The sequence below is a fragment of the Pleurodeles waltl genome, chromosome 4_1 (assembly GCF_031143425.1).
Source record: "Pleurodeles waltl isolate 20211129_DDA chromosome 4_1, aPleWal1.hap1.20221129, whole genome shotgun sequence".
Lineage (NCBI taxonomy): Eukaryota > Metazoa > Chordata > Amphibia > Caudata > Salamandridae > Pleurodeles > Pleurodeles waltl.
This window is the reverse complement of record NC_090442.1, coordinates 388,186,700-388,202,622: the sequence shown is the minus strand read 5'-3', so window position 1 is coordinate 388,202,622 and position 15,923 is coordinate 388,186,700. Positions and strand designations below refer to the sequence as shown.

The 15,923-nt window shown below is 43.6% G+C and overlaps 1 protein-coding gene across 1 annotated transcript; it reads right to left on the bottom strand.

Moving 5' to 3' along the window:
• Nucleotides 1–224: 224 nt before the first annotated feature.
• LOC138287770 (uncharacterized) lies at nt 225–5,157 on the bottom strand. The gene is made up of 2 exons (XM_069228578.1): nt 2,533–5,157; nt 225–2,006 (listed from the first exon to the last, which is right to left on the bottom strand). Exons 1-2 carry the CDS (start codon nt 3,675–3,677, stop codon nt 1,895–1,897), a joined length of 1,257 nt encoding a protein of 418 aa, XP_069084679.1. The 5' UTR covers nt 3,678–5,157; the 3' UTR covers nt 225–1,894.
• Nucleotides 5,158–15,923: the final 10,766 nt, after the last annotated feature.

Sequence of the window (15,923 nt, the reverse complement as noted above, 5' to 3'; positions counted from 1 at the left end):
CTCGACAGAGTAGAGAGTGACCACGTTGGCCAACACATCGAATTTTTGTTAAACCCCTCTAAAGCGCCTCATGCCAACAATCGTCTGACCACTCCAAGTGCCTAAAACCTTAGGCGTTGTATATTGAAAGGAGCAGATTCTGAGACTATAATTCATTTCATACTGTAGTGCTTTCCTCTTATTTAGTTTCTAAGCACTAACATAACACAACAGAAATGCACTTCTGAGGTCAAAGAAGACTTTTATTGTTATTTTATTCTTCCCCAACCACAATGTTTATGAATGAATGACGAATTAGTAGCTTTCAAGTCCGCGTTAATCAAACAAAATATATCAGTTTGCAATATACACAGCAGGTTATATTTATAAGATATTGAATGCAAAGCAAAACAAATACTTCACCGTGTAGGAACTATTTACAGCTACATCTTTCTAAGGTCTGCAAGCTGAGACCCCTGTCAGCCGCGAGAAAGAGTGTCATCTACCCACACGGGATGCTGGCAACTGGCGCCAAGCTCCAGCACGAGGTCCGGCAGATTCGAATCTGACTCTCTGCAGCCTGTTACATTCGTTACAAAGGTGTGCCCCCTCCTCTCAGACCTGGGAAACTGAGCAAGCCTTTTGGAGACTGGCCAGGTCTCCAAGACTACTCCTGTTCCCAAGCTCAAGGGAAGAGAAACGACGCCCATGTACTCTCTCTTATCAGGTCTAGTCTACTGTGAGAGCAAAACATCTTGGTTCTCTGGTGCAAAAACACAGCTTGGAAAAATACAGAACTCCACGTTAAAGGCAATGGGCAGCTAACCTAAATATCAAATGCAATGTCATGTTAAAGGCAATAGGCAGCTAACCTAAATATCAAATGCAATGTCTAGTGTCATGTCAAAGCCAATAGGCATCTAAGCTGAATACAAAATACAATGTCTTATATCATGTCAAAGCCCATAGGCAGCTGAGCTGAATACAAAATGCAATGTATAATATCATGTCAAAGCCAATAGGCAGCGGAGCTGAATATCATGTCAAAGCCAATAGGCAGTTAAGCTGAATACAAAGTGTAATATATGATATCATGTCAAAGCCAATAGGCAGCGGAGCTGAATACAAAATGTAATATATGATATCATGTCAAAGCCAATAGGCAGAATATCTAATAGCATGTCAAAGTCAATAGGCAGCTAAATTGAATACATCATGTCAAAGTCAATAGGCATGCAATGTCAAAGCCAATAGGCGGCTAGACTGGATACAGCATGTCAAAGCCAATAGGCAGAATACAGAATGTAATGGCTAATGCAATGTCAAAGCCCATAGGCGGCTCAACTGAATACAGAAAGTAATGGCTAATGCCATGTCAAAGCCCATAGGCGGCTCAACTGAACAAAACATACCATGTGCTACTGGTGTACCTTGAGCAACTAATATGCGCAGTGGTGAAACACAAAGTCATTGGTCAAAACAAAACTTTATCAAATGGCAGGACATTCCGCCCTTTGACCAATGAATTTTTGTTTCACATATCTCATATTTAAAAAAAAAAAAAAAAACATCAGCACAAAAAAAAAACATTATGATCAAAGCAATCCCTGTAAAGCAATAGAAGTGAATTAACACATTGATCTCATAACCTTTCACATCAGATACATCTACATAGAAAAGACTGGGCAATTTTTTTTTTTTTTTTTTCTGAATGAGTCTCTAATTCAACAGTGTTAGCAATTTGATGTGGCATGAGTTCTGCTCATGTAAAGATGCACGGTCCACTTGAAAGGTTTTCTGGAAGGTAAGCAAAAGTCAGAGTTCCATACGAGAGGGAAAAAAAAAAACACAGCAAACAAGTTGAACTTGAACTGAAGGCGCAGTTTGCGCAAAATGGATCCATGGTGCTGGCACTTTACTCAGCCCGGTTCAGGTTGGGGATTCGGTCCCTTCCCCGACCCCACACGCACACACCGGAAGGGGGACCACACAGCGCACTCAGGGACAGTGGCGAAACGTGGTAGGATCTGCAAAAGAAACAAGTATGACTTTTCTTGCAAATAACATTTTTCATTTAAACTGCACCCTTCCTCTTCCTTTCCCTGTTTTATAATCAGCAGGACGTTTTTGAGGCCCTTTGTTATATTTTCTGCAGGTTCTGGAGGATCACTTGGGGCTTCAGCCCACACATCAGTACTGAGGTTTTTATCTGCTGCGCCACAGCTTCCTTTTTCTTGCACTGTCAGAAGGGCTGGGGCAGACTCCTTCTTTACCAAACCTCCATTCACTGCATTTTTGTCAAGTTGGGCCATTCTGTCTCCAATTTGTATGAATGAATCAGATTCTTTTCTAGGTATCAGCATAATTTCGATTTTTCCTTGGTAATTTGCAGCAATCACTCTCCCTAAAACCTGATCAATTTGCCATTTCTGTTCTGGTAACTTTCCTCTCCCCAACTGTTCTGTGACTGCTTGCATGACAGATTGCTTTTGTGCATGCTGCACAGTTTTTATCAAATCTAGGGGAATGTGCATCTCTCTCATCTCTGCCCACCTGTAAGTGGCCTTTTCACATTTCTGGGGCACCCACATAGCCATCCCCACTAAGGCAGAATTCTGGGTGAACACTTCTCTCTCTGCATTTTTCTCATTAACATCTGCAAGGTAATTGAACCAGTTAGGTGCTAAAACATTATCAAAGAACCAAAAATCAGCGTAAAAATGACACATCTCACGTAGCTCTTGCTTTAAAATCTGACACACATTATACAACGCTGTTTCTTCTACTGTGCCAGAAAGCAACATTTCAGTCAATGAATCATCAATAAAACAAACATGCTTTTTATCTTCAGTAGACACGAATTCAAATGGTGCACACAATTTCATTGGTAACTCTTTTATCTGTGGTACTCTAGCCCTGTCTTGCAAGTACCAGATCCATTGTATGATTCTAGCTAGGGGCACTATTTTCTTCCCTTGTTCATGATTTAAATGTACATAAGTATTTCCTTCTTGCACTGCGCAGAAACCTAAAGTCTGCATTATTTCATTTGCCAAATCACAAGCGCGCAGCTGCATATTATTTTTCACAGTGACCATGTACAAAAGTGTTAGGATTTCTCTCAAATGAGGGCTATTCTTTTTCCAAAAATCAAACAAGCTAATGAAACTCGGGGTGTCTTGCTCTAAAATCCTTCGTTTTACTTGTGCATTTTGCAACGTAACTCGTAAATCACATTCTGGTCTCTCGTCCCTGTTATCAGTTAAGGAATGCACTTTGGCTGCCAAAAACCCTGGCTCACACGGAAACTCAATGCAGCTCGGAGCTGTCTTAACCCCCTCATTACTGGAATGGGACAAGAAAGATTCTTCAAAAACAGCCCTTTTATAACTTTCCGTCTTATTTTGAATTATTGTATCCTGGCTAATTTGCTCACGTAAATTCCTATTTTCATGTTCCAACTTCCTACATTTCTCCTGCATTTCTCTGTAAGCAGATAAAGGTATCCAGACCTTTCTGTCATCATTACTTCCAAAACACACGTTTTCTACATATATACAACAGGAATTATTTCTCAAAACATTATCAGGCCTTTTAGCTACACATGCATTTTCTTCTGTAATTCCCCAAACAGAAAACAATTCACAGTTTTTCTTAGCACCATCAGGCAGTTCATCAACACATGTATTCTCAGACATGGTCTGCCGTGCTACTGTGATTCTCCAAACAGAAAACAATTTCTGTAATTCTCCAAACAACAAAAAACAATTACACTTTTAAAGTGTGCACTTAGAAATCTACTAACTCGTCAAACCCCTTTTAATCACCTCTTAATGACCGACCCCACGACTCCAGGTACCAATTGTAGTGCTTTCCTCTTATTTAGTTTCTAAGCACTAACATAACACAACAGAAATGCACTTCTGAGGTCAAAGAAGACTTTTATTGTTATTTTATTCTTCCCCAACCACAATGTTTATGAATGAATGACGAATTAGTAGCTTTCAAGTCCGCGTTAATCAAACAAAATATATCAGTTTGCAATATACACAGCAGGTTATATTTATAAGATATTGAATGCAAAGCAAAACAAATACTTCACCGTGTAGGAACTATTTACAGCTACATCTTTCTAAGGTCTGCAAGCTGAGACCCCTGTCAGCCGCGAGAAAGAGTGTCATCTACCCACACGGGATGCTGGCAACTGGCGCCAAGCTCCAGCACGAGGTCCGGCAGATTCGAATCTGACTCTCTGCAGCCTGTTACATTCGTTACAAAGGTGTGCCCCCTCCTCTCAGACCTGGGAAACTGAGCAAGCCTTTTGGAGACTGGCCAGGTCTCCAAGACTACTCCTGTTCCCAAGCTCAAGGGAAGAGAAACGACGCCCATGTACTCTCTCTTATCAGGTCTAGTCTACTGTGAGAGCAAAACATCTTGGTTCTCTGGTGCAAAAACACAGCTTGGAAAAATACAGAACTCCACGTTAAAGGCAATGGGCAGCTAACCTAAATATCAAATGCAATGTCATGTTAAAGGCAATAGGCAGCTAACCTAAATATCAAATGCAATGTCTAGTGTCATGTCAAAGCCAATAGGCATCTAAGCTGAATACAAAATACAATGTCTTATATCATGTCAAAGCCCATAGGCAGCTGAGCTGAATACAAAATGCAATGTATAATATCATGTCAAAGCCAATAGGCAGCGGAGCTGAATATCATGTCAAAGCCAATAGGCAGTTAAGCTGAATACAAAGTGTAATATATGATATCATGTCAAAGCCAATAGGCAGCGGAGCTGAATACAAAATGTAATATATGATATCATGTCAAAGCCAATAGGCAGAATATCTAATAGCATGTCAAAGTCAATAGGCAGCTAAATTGAATACATCATGTCAAAGTCAATAGGCATGCAATGTCAAAGCCAATAGGCGGCTAGACTGGATACAGCATGTCAAAGCCAATAGGCAGAATACAGAATGTAATGGCTAATGCAATGTCAAAGCCCATAGGCGGCTCAACTGAATACAGAAAGTAATGGCTAATGCCATGTCAAAGCCCATAGGCGGCTCAACTGAACAAAACATACCATGTGCTACTGGTGTACCTTGAGCAACTAATATGCGCAGTGGTGAAACACAAAGTCATTGGTCAAAACAAAACTTTATCAAATGGCAGGACACATACTCAACTTCGAACAACAATACTACTCTGTTTATAATCTGCATTTGACACACCTCTGGGAGTCCTTAACCACAACACTTCAGAATCGCTTTGCAGAACTCGGGCAGGAAATCGCAAACCCACCAAGGGGGGAGTTACATGGCTTACCTATCCCTTTTGGCTGGAAAAAAGAAAACTAAACAAAGCCATCAGGAAACTCTGGCAGGATGACCCATCCATTGGCTTCGACTCCAGACAACATATAGTTCCACTAAGATAACAATACAAGAACAATATTTGGTCTGCTAAGCGGTCATACCAGACTCAAGTCTTGCAGAAGCTTCTTCACACATGCAAAATGAAGAATAGCCACCTCTTTTGGGCTGAAATCAATTCCCTTGCAAATGGGAGAACCAGCCATCATAATTCAGGAATCTCGGAAGCAGAATGGTCCACTTTTATTAGGATAGCATTTTCAGGGGACCAGGAAGTTAGGAACACGCTGCCCACTCCGCCTAGTATGGAACGCGCCTCCTCAACTTGTCAACCTCAAACCCCATCAGATACACACTGGCTGCCCATGACACAATTGCAGTTAACCCTCAAGCAGCTGGAATCAGATGGAGCTCCTGGCCAGAATGGACTACCCAACCGTCTATTCAAGAAAGCCCAACCCTTCTGGGCTTCGATCCCACACCTCTGTTCAATCAGGCATTTCTTGCCAACATAATACCACCATCATGGAGAGACAGCATTTTGCATCCCATTTTCAAAGTGGGCTTGAGATCCGAACCAACAAACTACTGCTTAATTGCCTTGATAGATGTGGAAGACAAGCTCTTTGATCCAACCTGCTATGTGACCTGGAAGCATGGACTTCAGCGTCCCATCACATCCCAATAAAACAAACAGGTTTCAGGGCCGAAATGAACACCACGATCAATCTTTTAGCGGTCTCACTCCTTGCTGAAAAAGCCAAAAGAAAACACATGCCACTTTACGCTTGCTTCGTTGACTTAAAGGCTGCCTGTGATAAGGTGCTGTGCCAGAAACTGTGGTAAAAAAAGGCCAGCTGGGGTATTCTAACAAACCTGCTAGATATAATCAGAAACCTAACACAAATACCTGGGTTCAGGTTAAAATAGTGACAGAATCACTCAGAAGACCCCACGCACAATGGTCTAAAACAAGGGTGTGTGCTCGTCCCGGCTCTATTCAACATCTGTATGGCAGACCTTGACTTCCGTTTAGCAGAAGTGGCAAGCTACCCCCCAAAACTGTGAATGAACAGGTGCTCATTCTACAATATGCAGACAACATCGTCCTCTTCAGCCAGACTCAGTTGGGCCTCCATTGCTCTATTACCAAACTGATGGAGTACCTGACTACGTGGGGTCTTGATCTAAATCACAACAAGACCAAAGTGATCTTTTTCTTGGGCTCCCATAACATCAGTCATATTAAGTTCAAACGGTTGGCAGCTGGCAAACACATAGCGCTGGTCAAACACTACAAATACCTTGCCGTAACATTGGACACATCTCTATCTTACAAAGACCACTTATCGCAAATACAAGAGGTGGCTCACAAACTACGCTTTGATTTCATACAGCTCCAAAAAAAGCTGGGCAACCCATTGCAGAGCTATCTTTTGCAGGCACTCAGAGCAAAATTCCTTCCATTACTAACCTACGGACTGGAGCTCCTCAAAGGGCGTGATGACCCTCTTCTCAACTGCCTATTGTCAGTCTTGTTCAAACGTCTTTTTAATTTACCAAAGAATTAATCCCAAACTAAGGTGAGGTTGGAATTTGGACTGTTCCATCAAGCTCTGATCCGTTGGGGGACAATAATCAAAATGTGCTGGAAACTAAGAGCCTCCCCCGCCGACTCACTGGCCGCTCTATGCTGGAAGGAAATGGGGCTTCAACCTGATGATAGCTCAAGTTGGTTGTCCATACTCAGAAAAGCCCAGACTAACTTAAACCTACAGGGAACCTGGGACTCCAACCCCGCCCTCGCTTTGCTAAAGAAAAACCATCAGCAAGGCTTCCAAACTTCATTCTTGGACAACTGACAAAGCTGATGTAGCGACCCAACATCACGTCTGGACTGTCCTGCACACTTATTCAGCCAGGCACCCCCAGCTTTACCTCATGACTCATCTAGCCGGCTCCATCCAACACTCCCTTTTCCAAATCTGCATGGGTATATTCCCGTCCAAGGACTTGACCCCACTGTGGAAGCAATCTTGGCCAGACCTTTCTTGCCACCTCTGCGGCTTGTCGACTAAAAGCATTTTACACTTCTTGTACATTTGTCCAGCGGTCCCGTTAATGAGAAAAAAAATGCCATGTTCTCCATTGAAAGCCCTTTGAATTAGAACTTGCCATTCAGCGGTGATTGCGCTCTTAGATGGGCAAAACATTCAGCTTGCTGCCAGAGCTACTAAGTTCCTTTTGTATGTTAAAAAAATGCTCTCCCAACTGGGTTAGAAATAGAAGGGTCTTCTGATCTGGTCCTGAACAATCGCGATCATCTTCTGTTTCCCTTGGCACTTTAAGCAGTGACCTCCCTCACTTCTTTAGGCTTGGGTTTCTAATCCATTAGATTTTTCTGTTTAAAATTCAGTTCCAAATATCTTGTTATTAAAGTATATTTCAATCTCCTATCAACCCAATCAGTTAAACTCCTTATCTATGTGCTTCAGTGACAATACAGTGAAGGATGGTGACATTTTTATTGTTTTCTTTTACTTTATTTTATTTTGTAAATCTATTGTGCAACGGTTTTAATTAATTACGCATTAATAAATTGATGGTGTTTAGAAGGTGCTTTGATATGATGTTTGTAAATGAAGTGGCTGCTACCATATTTCCCACAAGCTTAGATATTAAAATTCAAGGAAAGATTGTTACATTATGCAAATTGGATACCTGTGGGAGATGTAGGGTCTGTTCCACCAGGATAAAAGATGTTTGTGTAACACGCTAATCAGATAACAAAGAAAAATAAGCACTGGCAATGGAAACAGGTCTGGTCTTAATGAGTTGCACCAAGCACTCGCATCAGCCCACCGTGTACACTGCACTCACCCACATGCAAATCTCACCCTCCACTTACACAGGCACACCCGTCATCTTGCTCTCACATAGGCACACCAATCATGCACTTATAACTCTGAACCTGCATTCATACAGTCACTCCTCTCCCCCAGCACTCAGACAGACACACACCTCACCCTCCACTTATACAAGCACATCTTGCTCTCACATTGGCACACCAATCCTGTGCTTATGCTGGCACAACTCTGACCCAGCACTCAGGCAGGAACACACCTAACCCTTCACTTATACAGGCACACCTCTCATCCGACATTCACTTGAAGTCTCTGATCAGTGAAAATAACATTCATATTGGTCCTACCTTTAAACGAACAAGGTTAACATTAGGCCTCACTAGAAGAAACTCCTAACATTTAGACTCCATATTTTTCTGTTAGCTTATAAGCTTGCCTTGTTTGTCTCTCGTTGCCTAGCAACTTGGGATACCTCAAGGATGGAACACGAGCCACTGCCCTTTGATGTAGCAGAGCGTTGTTTCTGGGCAGAATTACTGCTTCTGCAGGACAACTGAGCAAGGGCATAGGAGGCACTGGATTTCAGGGGGGAGAGCAGGTAGTCCTGGGGAGAGCTGAACCAGTGGTTTAGTATGGTTCCAAGAGCCAAAGCACAAGCTGAGTTACCCAAAGATGTAAATCAGGCAACAAATGTCAAGAACAAACAACAACTTTAAATTATTTAAAATATATATTTTTCAATATTTCTTAGTTTCTCATTTAAGTACATATATGGAATAAAGTACCTCCTGCCATACATTAAAAGGATGTTGAAGTGGCAGAGGATTTCCATGACCATATGGAGGATTGAAGCTGAAACCCAAGTTCCTTCATAAAGTAATTGAACTCAGAGGTGACTTGCAATAGCCTTATCATATGCGGTGGGGGTACTTTATTCCTTATAATACATTGTCACACCATCACCTTTCCTACAAACCACTTAAACACTTGGTGCATAGCTCTTTCATATGAGAGACAGCATGTTTGCAAACATGAAGAACAAAAATAGAATGTCCAGTGTAAAATTCAACACATCAGAAAAGCTGTTAGATAGTTTTTGCAAAAACATATTAGAAACAGTTTAATACACATCGGTTTTTTAAAAAAGGTGCTGTAAAAATATGCTGAGAGTTTAATTTCTACTATTGCAAAAGAGGTGCAAAAAAAGAACATGTTGCCATAAATATCTATTTTCTGCTTGTCATTGTACAGCTATGAAAACAGAGCAGTAGAAAGATAAACAGCTTCATCGTTTCCTTTGTTATACAGCTGCTTAAATTTTTTCCGTCACCTGACCTGCTTTTCACTTAGCTACTGGCCCTAACAGCAGGGACTATGACATAAGAAAATAACTGTAATAAGTTATTACAGTTGAGCTCTTGTGTTATTTGTTTTATTATTGGTGACTAGGTGTGTCACAGGTCACAGATTCTATATTATATCACTGAATTGAGTTACATATATTTATATTAATATTTTTTTAAATGAAACATTTGAGAATACCTCATGCCCTGTTGACGTTGCCATGTGGTACTTAAAATGTGTCAGTTTGTCAGGTTCTCTAATTATATAACCTATACTTATACTAAATATGAAGCAAGATTACTTTATAATAACCATAGATAAGTGAGGTTCAGATCCTGTACTGAATTTCGTCGGGATGGTCTCACACTGAATGGCTGAGGAAAATGAGACATAGTGAATACATTGATGGGCACCGGATCATACTATTTGGTCAAGTGTGTAATCTGGGATTTGAGTCCACGATGGCATATTGTACAGTTCTACACCTTTAGGGATGCATCCTACTCTCTTTCGTTCAACACTAAAGGTCAGTGCTTCGTCTTCAGTGATTCAATTCATGTAATTCATTTAGTGTTAGTATACGGAGTTCAATAAATACATTTATCACACCTCATATAAAACCAAGACTATACACACATGCACACACGCACACACACACCCACACCCACAGACACAGGCACACAACTACCTAAACACACTACGAGGAAGAGTCTTCCTAATGCACGGGTCCCCACAAGGATAGTGTTTGTGTGGGCCCGGCATGGTTTAACCCACGCTATGAGCACCAACCCAGTCCTCACAGCATGGGTTATACACACACACATACACACTCTCTCTCTCTCTCTCTCTCAGATTAATAGATGTGCTATTCTGTTTGGAATACAGACACTGATGATCAAACACAGTGACTGAACATGCAGGTCTGAAATCATGCAGCAAAATCAGAGGGGCTCTGACACGTCTTTGTTATTTGCTAGTTATTTAATAATGATAGTTGAATTGTTGAGGTTCTCCTCAAATCATGTTTTTTCAAGACAGGGGAAGTAGCACTAATTTTAGCATAACATAGCATCTTCTATTTTCCTTTACTCTGCTGGCTCACCTCACTTAACAAACAGAACGAGTTTTTGAGAGGCTGAACACCATAAAAAACACTAGTAAATACTCGATAAAGAGGCTTAACAGTGCCCACAGAGTTTAATCTTCAGGTTACTGCAATTCAAGGAGACTTAGATGATGTGCAGCTTGGCTTCAGTGAAAGGTCCAAAACTGCTTAAATTCAATTTCCACTTAGATAGTTTGGGTGGGATACTGTTGCCTGAGTACTCTCCACTCCACCTCTGGGGGGGATATATGCACCTATGACATTTCCACTTGCACTTGTGCTGATATTTACATTTTTGTAAGACCCAGGACCTCTTGGGGCCAGCCACTCTATCCACTCCTGCCCTCACGCCTTATGTGGCACACTCTCATCCTCTTACAAATACTTGCCCTTCTCAGTTGACCACGCGGCTACCTACCCTCTTCAACGGACTGCATGGCTGCTTGCATTTGTTGCACAGTCAGACTGCCTCCCCCCACACCACTCTTCTTTAATTCTTAGTGCATGAAGGGTTACAATGCTGTTTGTGCCCCAGAGAGGAAACCCACTGATAGGGATAGGGCCATGCTGGTGAGGTCTAAATTATTCCTTGGGGTAGGAAACTATTTCTTCTGTCACTTCGGGTGGTTAGAGAGCAGGGCCAGTGGTTGTGGTTACATTTGTATTTTTTTATAGACTTCAAGGATGTCTCCACGCATAACCACTGGTCACTGGTGAATTCTTTCAGACCTGTGGCAACCCTCAGTCTCCAAGCCTCAGTTGTAAAATAAATAAAATCCTCCCATGAAAGGACTTACTGTGATACATGGGTACTGTTTGGAGGAGGAATGTTTGCTTTGGCATGATTGTCCTGAACATGGATAATCCACTTTGGGTCCTGAATATGTGATGGTACACAATGGCACAAGGACATGAAGCTAGCTTTAGACACATGCTGGAAGGATCCTGTCAACAAATCAAATGACAAAATATCAACATCCTACAATATTAAATGCAGCACACCTATTATCACTATATTACTAAGGTAGGTGTATCACAGTAAGTGTAGATGTACTATTCATGTTTCCACATCAAGATACCTTGATAATATATATGTATATATATATATATATATATATATATATATATATATATATATATATATGTTCACTGAAGACACAAAGATCAAATAACATTATAGTTATATGAAAATGTCAATGACAACATAACTTTTTAAATGTACAAAACCACTGAAATTCACCAGTTATAGCTATAACAAGTAACTATAACTTGTGCCCTAAGGTAACTATAACTCGTGCCACAGTTTTCTCATCATAAACTTAATTGCAAATGTTGATGTGATATCATCTTTGATGTCAAAGAAGATGTCATGATTAATATAATATGCTGGGTAATTAGCAGTGCATGGGGAGTGAGTGAGTTATGGTTACCTTAAGGCTCCAATGGTTTTGTACGTTTAAAACGTTACGTTATCACTAACATTTTCACCTAACTATAACAATACTTTAACATTTGTTTTTTTCAGGTAATTTCTTGGGTATTTGTTTAATGTAAAGTAATAGTTAATTACAATATATAAAGCCAGCCCCCGCGGCACATGCCCTGCATCCAACTCCCATGGACAGCCAAATCCTACCCATTGGCGCAGCCCCCCTCCCCAGGCCACTTTAGGCCCCATCCTTCTGACCTTTTTTACTAAGGGAAGGGGACCTCTCCCCCCCCCCCCCTCTCCCCCCCCCCCCTCTCCCCCAGCCAGATTAGGACCTGGGGATCTTTTCTTTTATTAAAATAAGGGGGGATGCACACCCTTCCTCCCCGAGGCAATGGTTGTCCTGGGACACCATCCTCTAGGGGCTTTGTTTTTTATTAAGGGGAGAGGGCATGGGGTCTCTCCTCCCCCCGGGCGACTAAGGGCCCCAAGGACCAAATCCACGGGGGTAAAAATCTATTGATAAAGCAAGGGGGCACGCAGCCCCATTTCTGAACATTAATAGGCCCTGTAGACCCCAATCCTGGGATCTAATTTATTTAACAAGGGCAAGGGGATCATGGCTCCCCTCCTGGAACCTCAATAGTCCCTGGGAATGCCATCCCCTGGGCCGAATTCCTTTAACAAGAGTAGGAGGGTAGGGGCCCAACTCCCTGAGCCTTAATAGGCCCTAGGGACCCCCTCTGCACATTCTGGGTTGGTGCCCTGATGGCCACCAGGAGATCCCACCCAACAATAAGTTGGGAGCTGGGGAGGAGCCCAGTGCCACCACAGCTCCAGCCTGCTCCCTGCATGTTGCCGGAGTCTGCCTTGTTCCTGCCTGGCAGGAGTAGCTGTTTTTTGTTTGTTCCCACCTGGCTGGAGCGCTGCTGACAAGTGAGAGCAGATATGCCTTTCCTGCCTGCACTCCTGCAGGCAGGGCAGGCATATCTGCTCCCATCAGGCACAAGCTTTAAAAATACTCTCACTGGGGGGGAGTAGACACATGTTTACCTGTTCGTGCTAATGCTCCCCTGGGCACAGTGTGTGAGCAGGGACCAGGGGGAGGGGTCAGGCTGACACACACTGTCTGCTCAGGGAGTGGGGCTACACGGACCCTCCTCTTAATTGTGACATTCAGCCCCAGGGGTAGGGTTACTAGGGACCTATTAAGGCTGGGGAGGGAGGTCAACCACCCCCTTCCACTAATATTACAGGCATTCACCCCTGGGGATAGGGTCCCCAGGGCATATTAAGGCTTGGGGAGGGGCCCACGTGCCCCATCCCAAAAAAGAAGAGTTTGTGCCACCTCTGGGCCCTGGCCCACTCCAAGAGGGGAGAGAGTTATTATTAGAACAGGAGCCTGCACTTTTTAAAATGTTTGCTGCAGTCTTGTGGATCCTCTCCAAATTCACAGCAGAATTTTTAAAAAACGAATACATTTTTGGCCTCTTGGACCCCACCACCAGGCCTAGTGTGTCACGGTATCCATACCCTGTACCCTTATGTCTTTTTTAAAAACGTTTTCTAGGACACAGGACTTCGAGCCTTATTATGACTTTGGCGGTCACAGGACCACCAACAGACCAACAGATCGGCGGAGTAGCCTGCCAAATTATGAGCATGGCAGTCTTCCCAACTCAATACAGCCAACCCGCTGCCGGTACCGCCACTGTGGTCAACCCACAACGGTTGACGGTAGCCACCTTCAGGCCGGCAGAGACCATTTTTCCGCCAGACAGATTATGAAGCTGCACACCGCCAAGGTTTCCGCCGCGGTCACACCTCCTCGAAAACCCTGGCGGAAACCAACTCTATAAAAGGAGATACTCACGTTCAGAAAGCCATACCTGTCTGGAGTCGCCATGGAACCTGAACTGCATGTTCTCCCACTGCTCCTGCTTACCCAATGACTCCGGAACCAGCAACGGCGACAACAACAACAATTGTAAGTATACACACTTACCTGTCATTGTTGTAATTTGTGAATGTGCCTAGGCACACACAACATTCACATCCGGGATGGGCGGCGAGGCTGACACACACTTGTACCCTCACACTGATACGCACATTCACACACAGCCACATACACACACGCACACACACATACTACACACACCACAGCCAACCCACACTACCAAAACACACACTAACCTGCAGACACACAGCACCGGCACAGTCGAGCACAACAATACACAACCCTAGCAATTCACACAACTACACCACAGCCGCAACATCCCAAACGCATCGTCAAGCAACCACAATACACACCTCCAGCTGGCATAACATATATGCAACAACACGTAACAACACCTCACAACCAACGCACACAATCACACAACCATACAATGAAGCATACGTCATACCACACAAACACACCACGCAACGCTTTTGATATTCAAATCACCACACACACGTATGCACACAGTACAACCACACAAGGACACACCACACCATGAATAACACGGCAACACAAACAATACACAACACATCAACAAACATGCATGTCCCAAACACAAACATGTCCTACAAATAATACACAGCCATTACTGCAGGATAAATGCCAAGCCCACACCCACACATGCTGCCCAGTCAACTGGTAGCACAACCAACACACACACAAACGTCACTTACACACACACCAAATCAGGCAAGACGAAAACAGCCATGTTGCAAGAAAGGCAGGACAAATATGTGACCATGGGACCAAAATCTGGTTGGCCCAGACATATTACAAGAAATAAAAAGTAAATAAATATTCAACTATGTACAAGTTAAAAGGCCATAGGCCAGCTCATAGAATGATGTGTACAATGCACACATGCTCTTCAGTGTGCCCCTACATGACTCCTGACTGCTACATGACCTCCACAGGGCAGGGGCATCTAGGGGGTAGACAGGCACCTCAGGGATGGGGAGGGAGGAGAGGGGGTTGGGCTTTGGTTTGGGAGGGGGCTCTTTGTGCTTGGGAGGGGGCTTAAGGTGAGGTTTAGGGGAGGGCTGAAAACACCTGGGAGGGGTTGACTTCTTGGCAGGGGGAGAGGCATAGGTACTAACTAGCAGAGGTTACAGGGGAGGACTTGTAGGTAGAAGGGCTGGACTTGGGTAGGGACACAGTGCATTTGGGGGTAAAACAGGGTGGGAGAGGAATAGGGAAGAGGGACAACTCTGAGACAAACACCTTTTTGGACACACGGGGACGGTCATGGCAAAAGTGTTTGAGAGTGGAGGGAGAGGAAGTGGTTGTAGGAGGTGTCTTGGTGGATGTCTTGGGTGTACGTGTGGGCGAAGAATGCTTGTGGGTCCTGGGTGTCTGTTGGGTGAGTGTGGGCATTTATGTATCTTGGGAGGAGGGGGGACGAGGTGCTGGGAGATGCCATGGTGAGTGGGTGACTGTGTTGGGGTGGTGTTTGCAGGTATGGATGATGTGCTGCATGTGGATGTGTTGGTGGCTGGGAATGTGGTGACTGGGGCGGAAGTCTGCAGGTCTGTTATAGTGCTGACTGTGGATAGTATTGGAGTGGTGGCTGTATCGGAGAATGTTGGTATAGTGTCTGCAGGTATGTCAGGTGTAGTGTCTGTGAAGGTGGGGGTGGTGGGGGAGTCTGTGCAGGTAGTGGATGTCGGTGTGTCTGCAGGTGGGTGTTGTTTATGTCCAGACCAGTGGTGGGTCTTGTGGTGCTTGTGTCTGTCAGCTGTAGCCTTGGATGTTGAGGTGGGTGCATGCTTGTCTGTCTGTGTGCTTTGGCTGGGATGGGTAAGATGGGTGTGGGATTGGGAAGA

Coding starts and splice junctions, on each gene's coding strand:
- LOC138287770 (XM_069228578.1), bottom strand. CDS start 3,677: ATGTCTGAGAATACATGTGTTGATGAACTGCCTGATGGTGCTAAGAAA. Junction 2,007..2,532: donor TGTGAAAAGGCCACTTACAG/GTGGGCAGAGAT, acceptor TTTCTTTTGCAG/ATCCTACCACGTTTCGCCAC.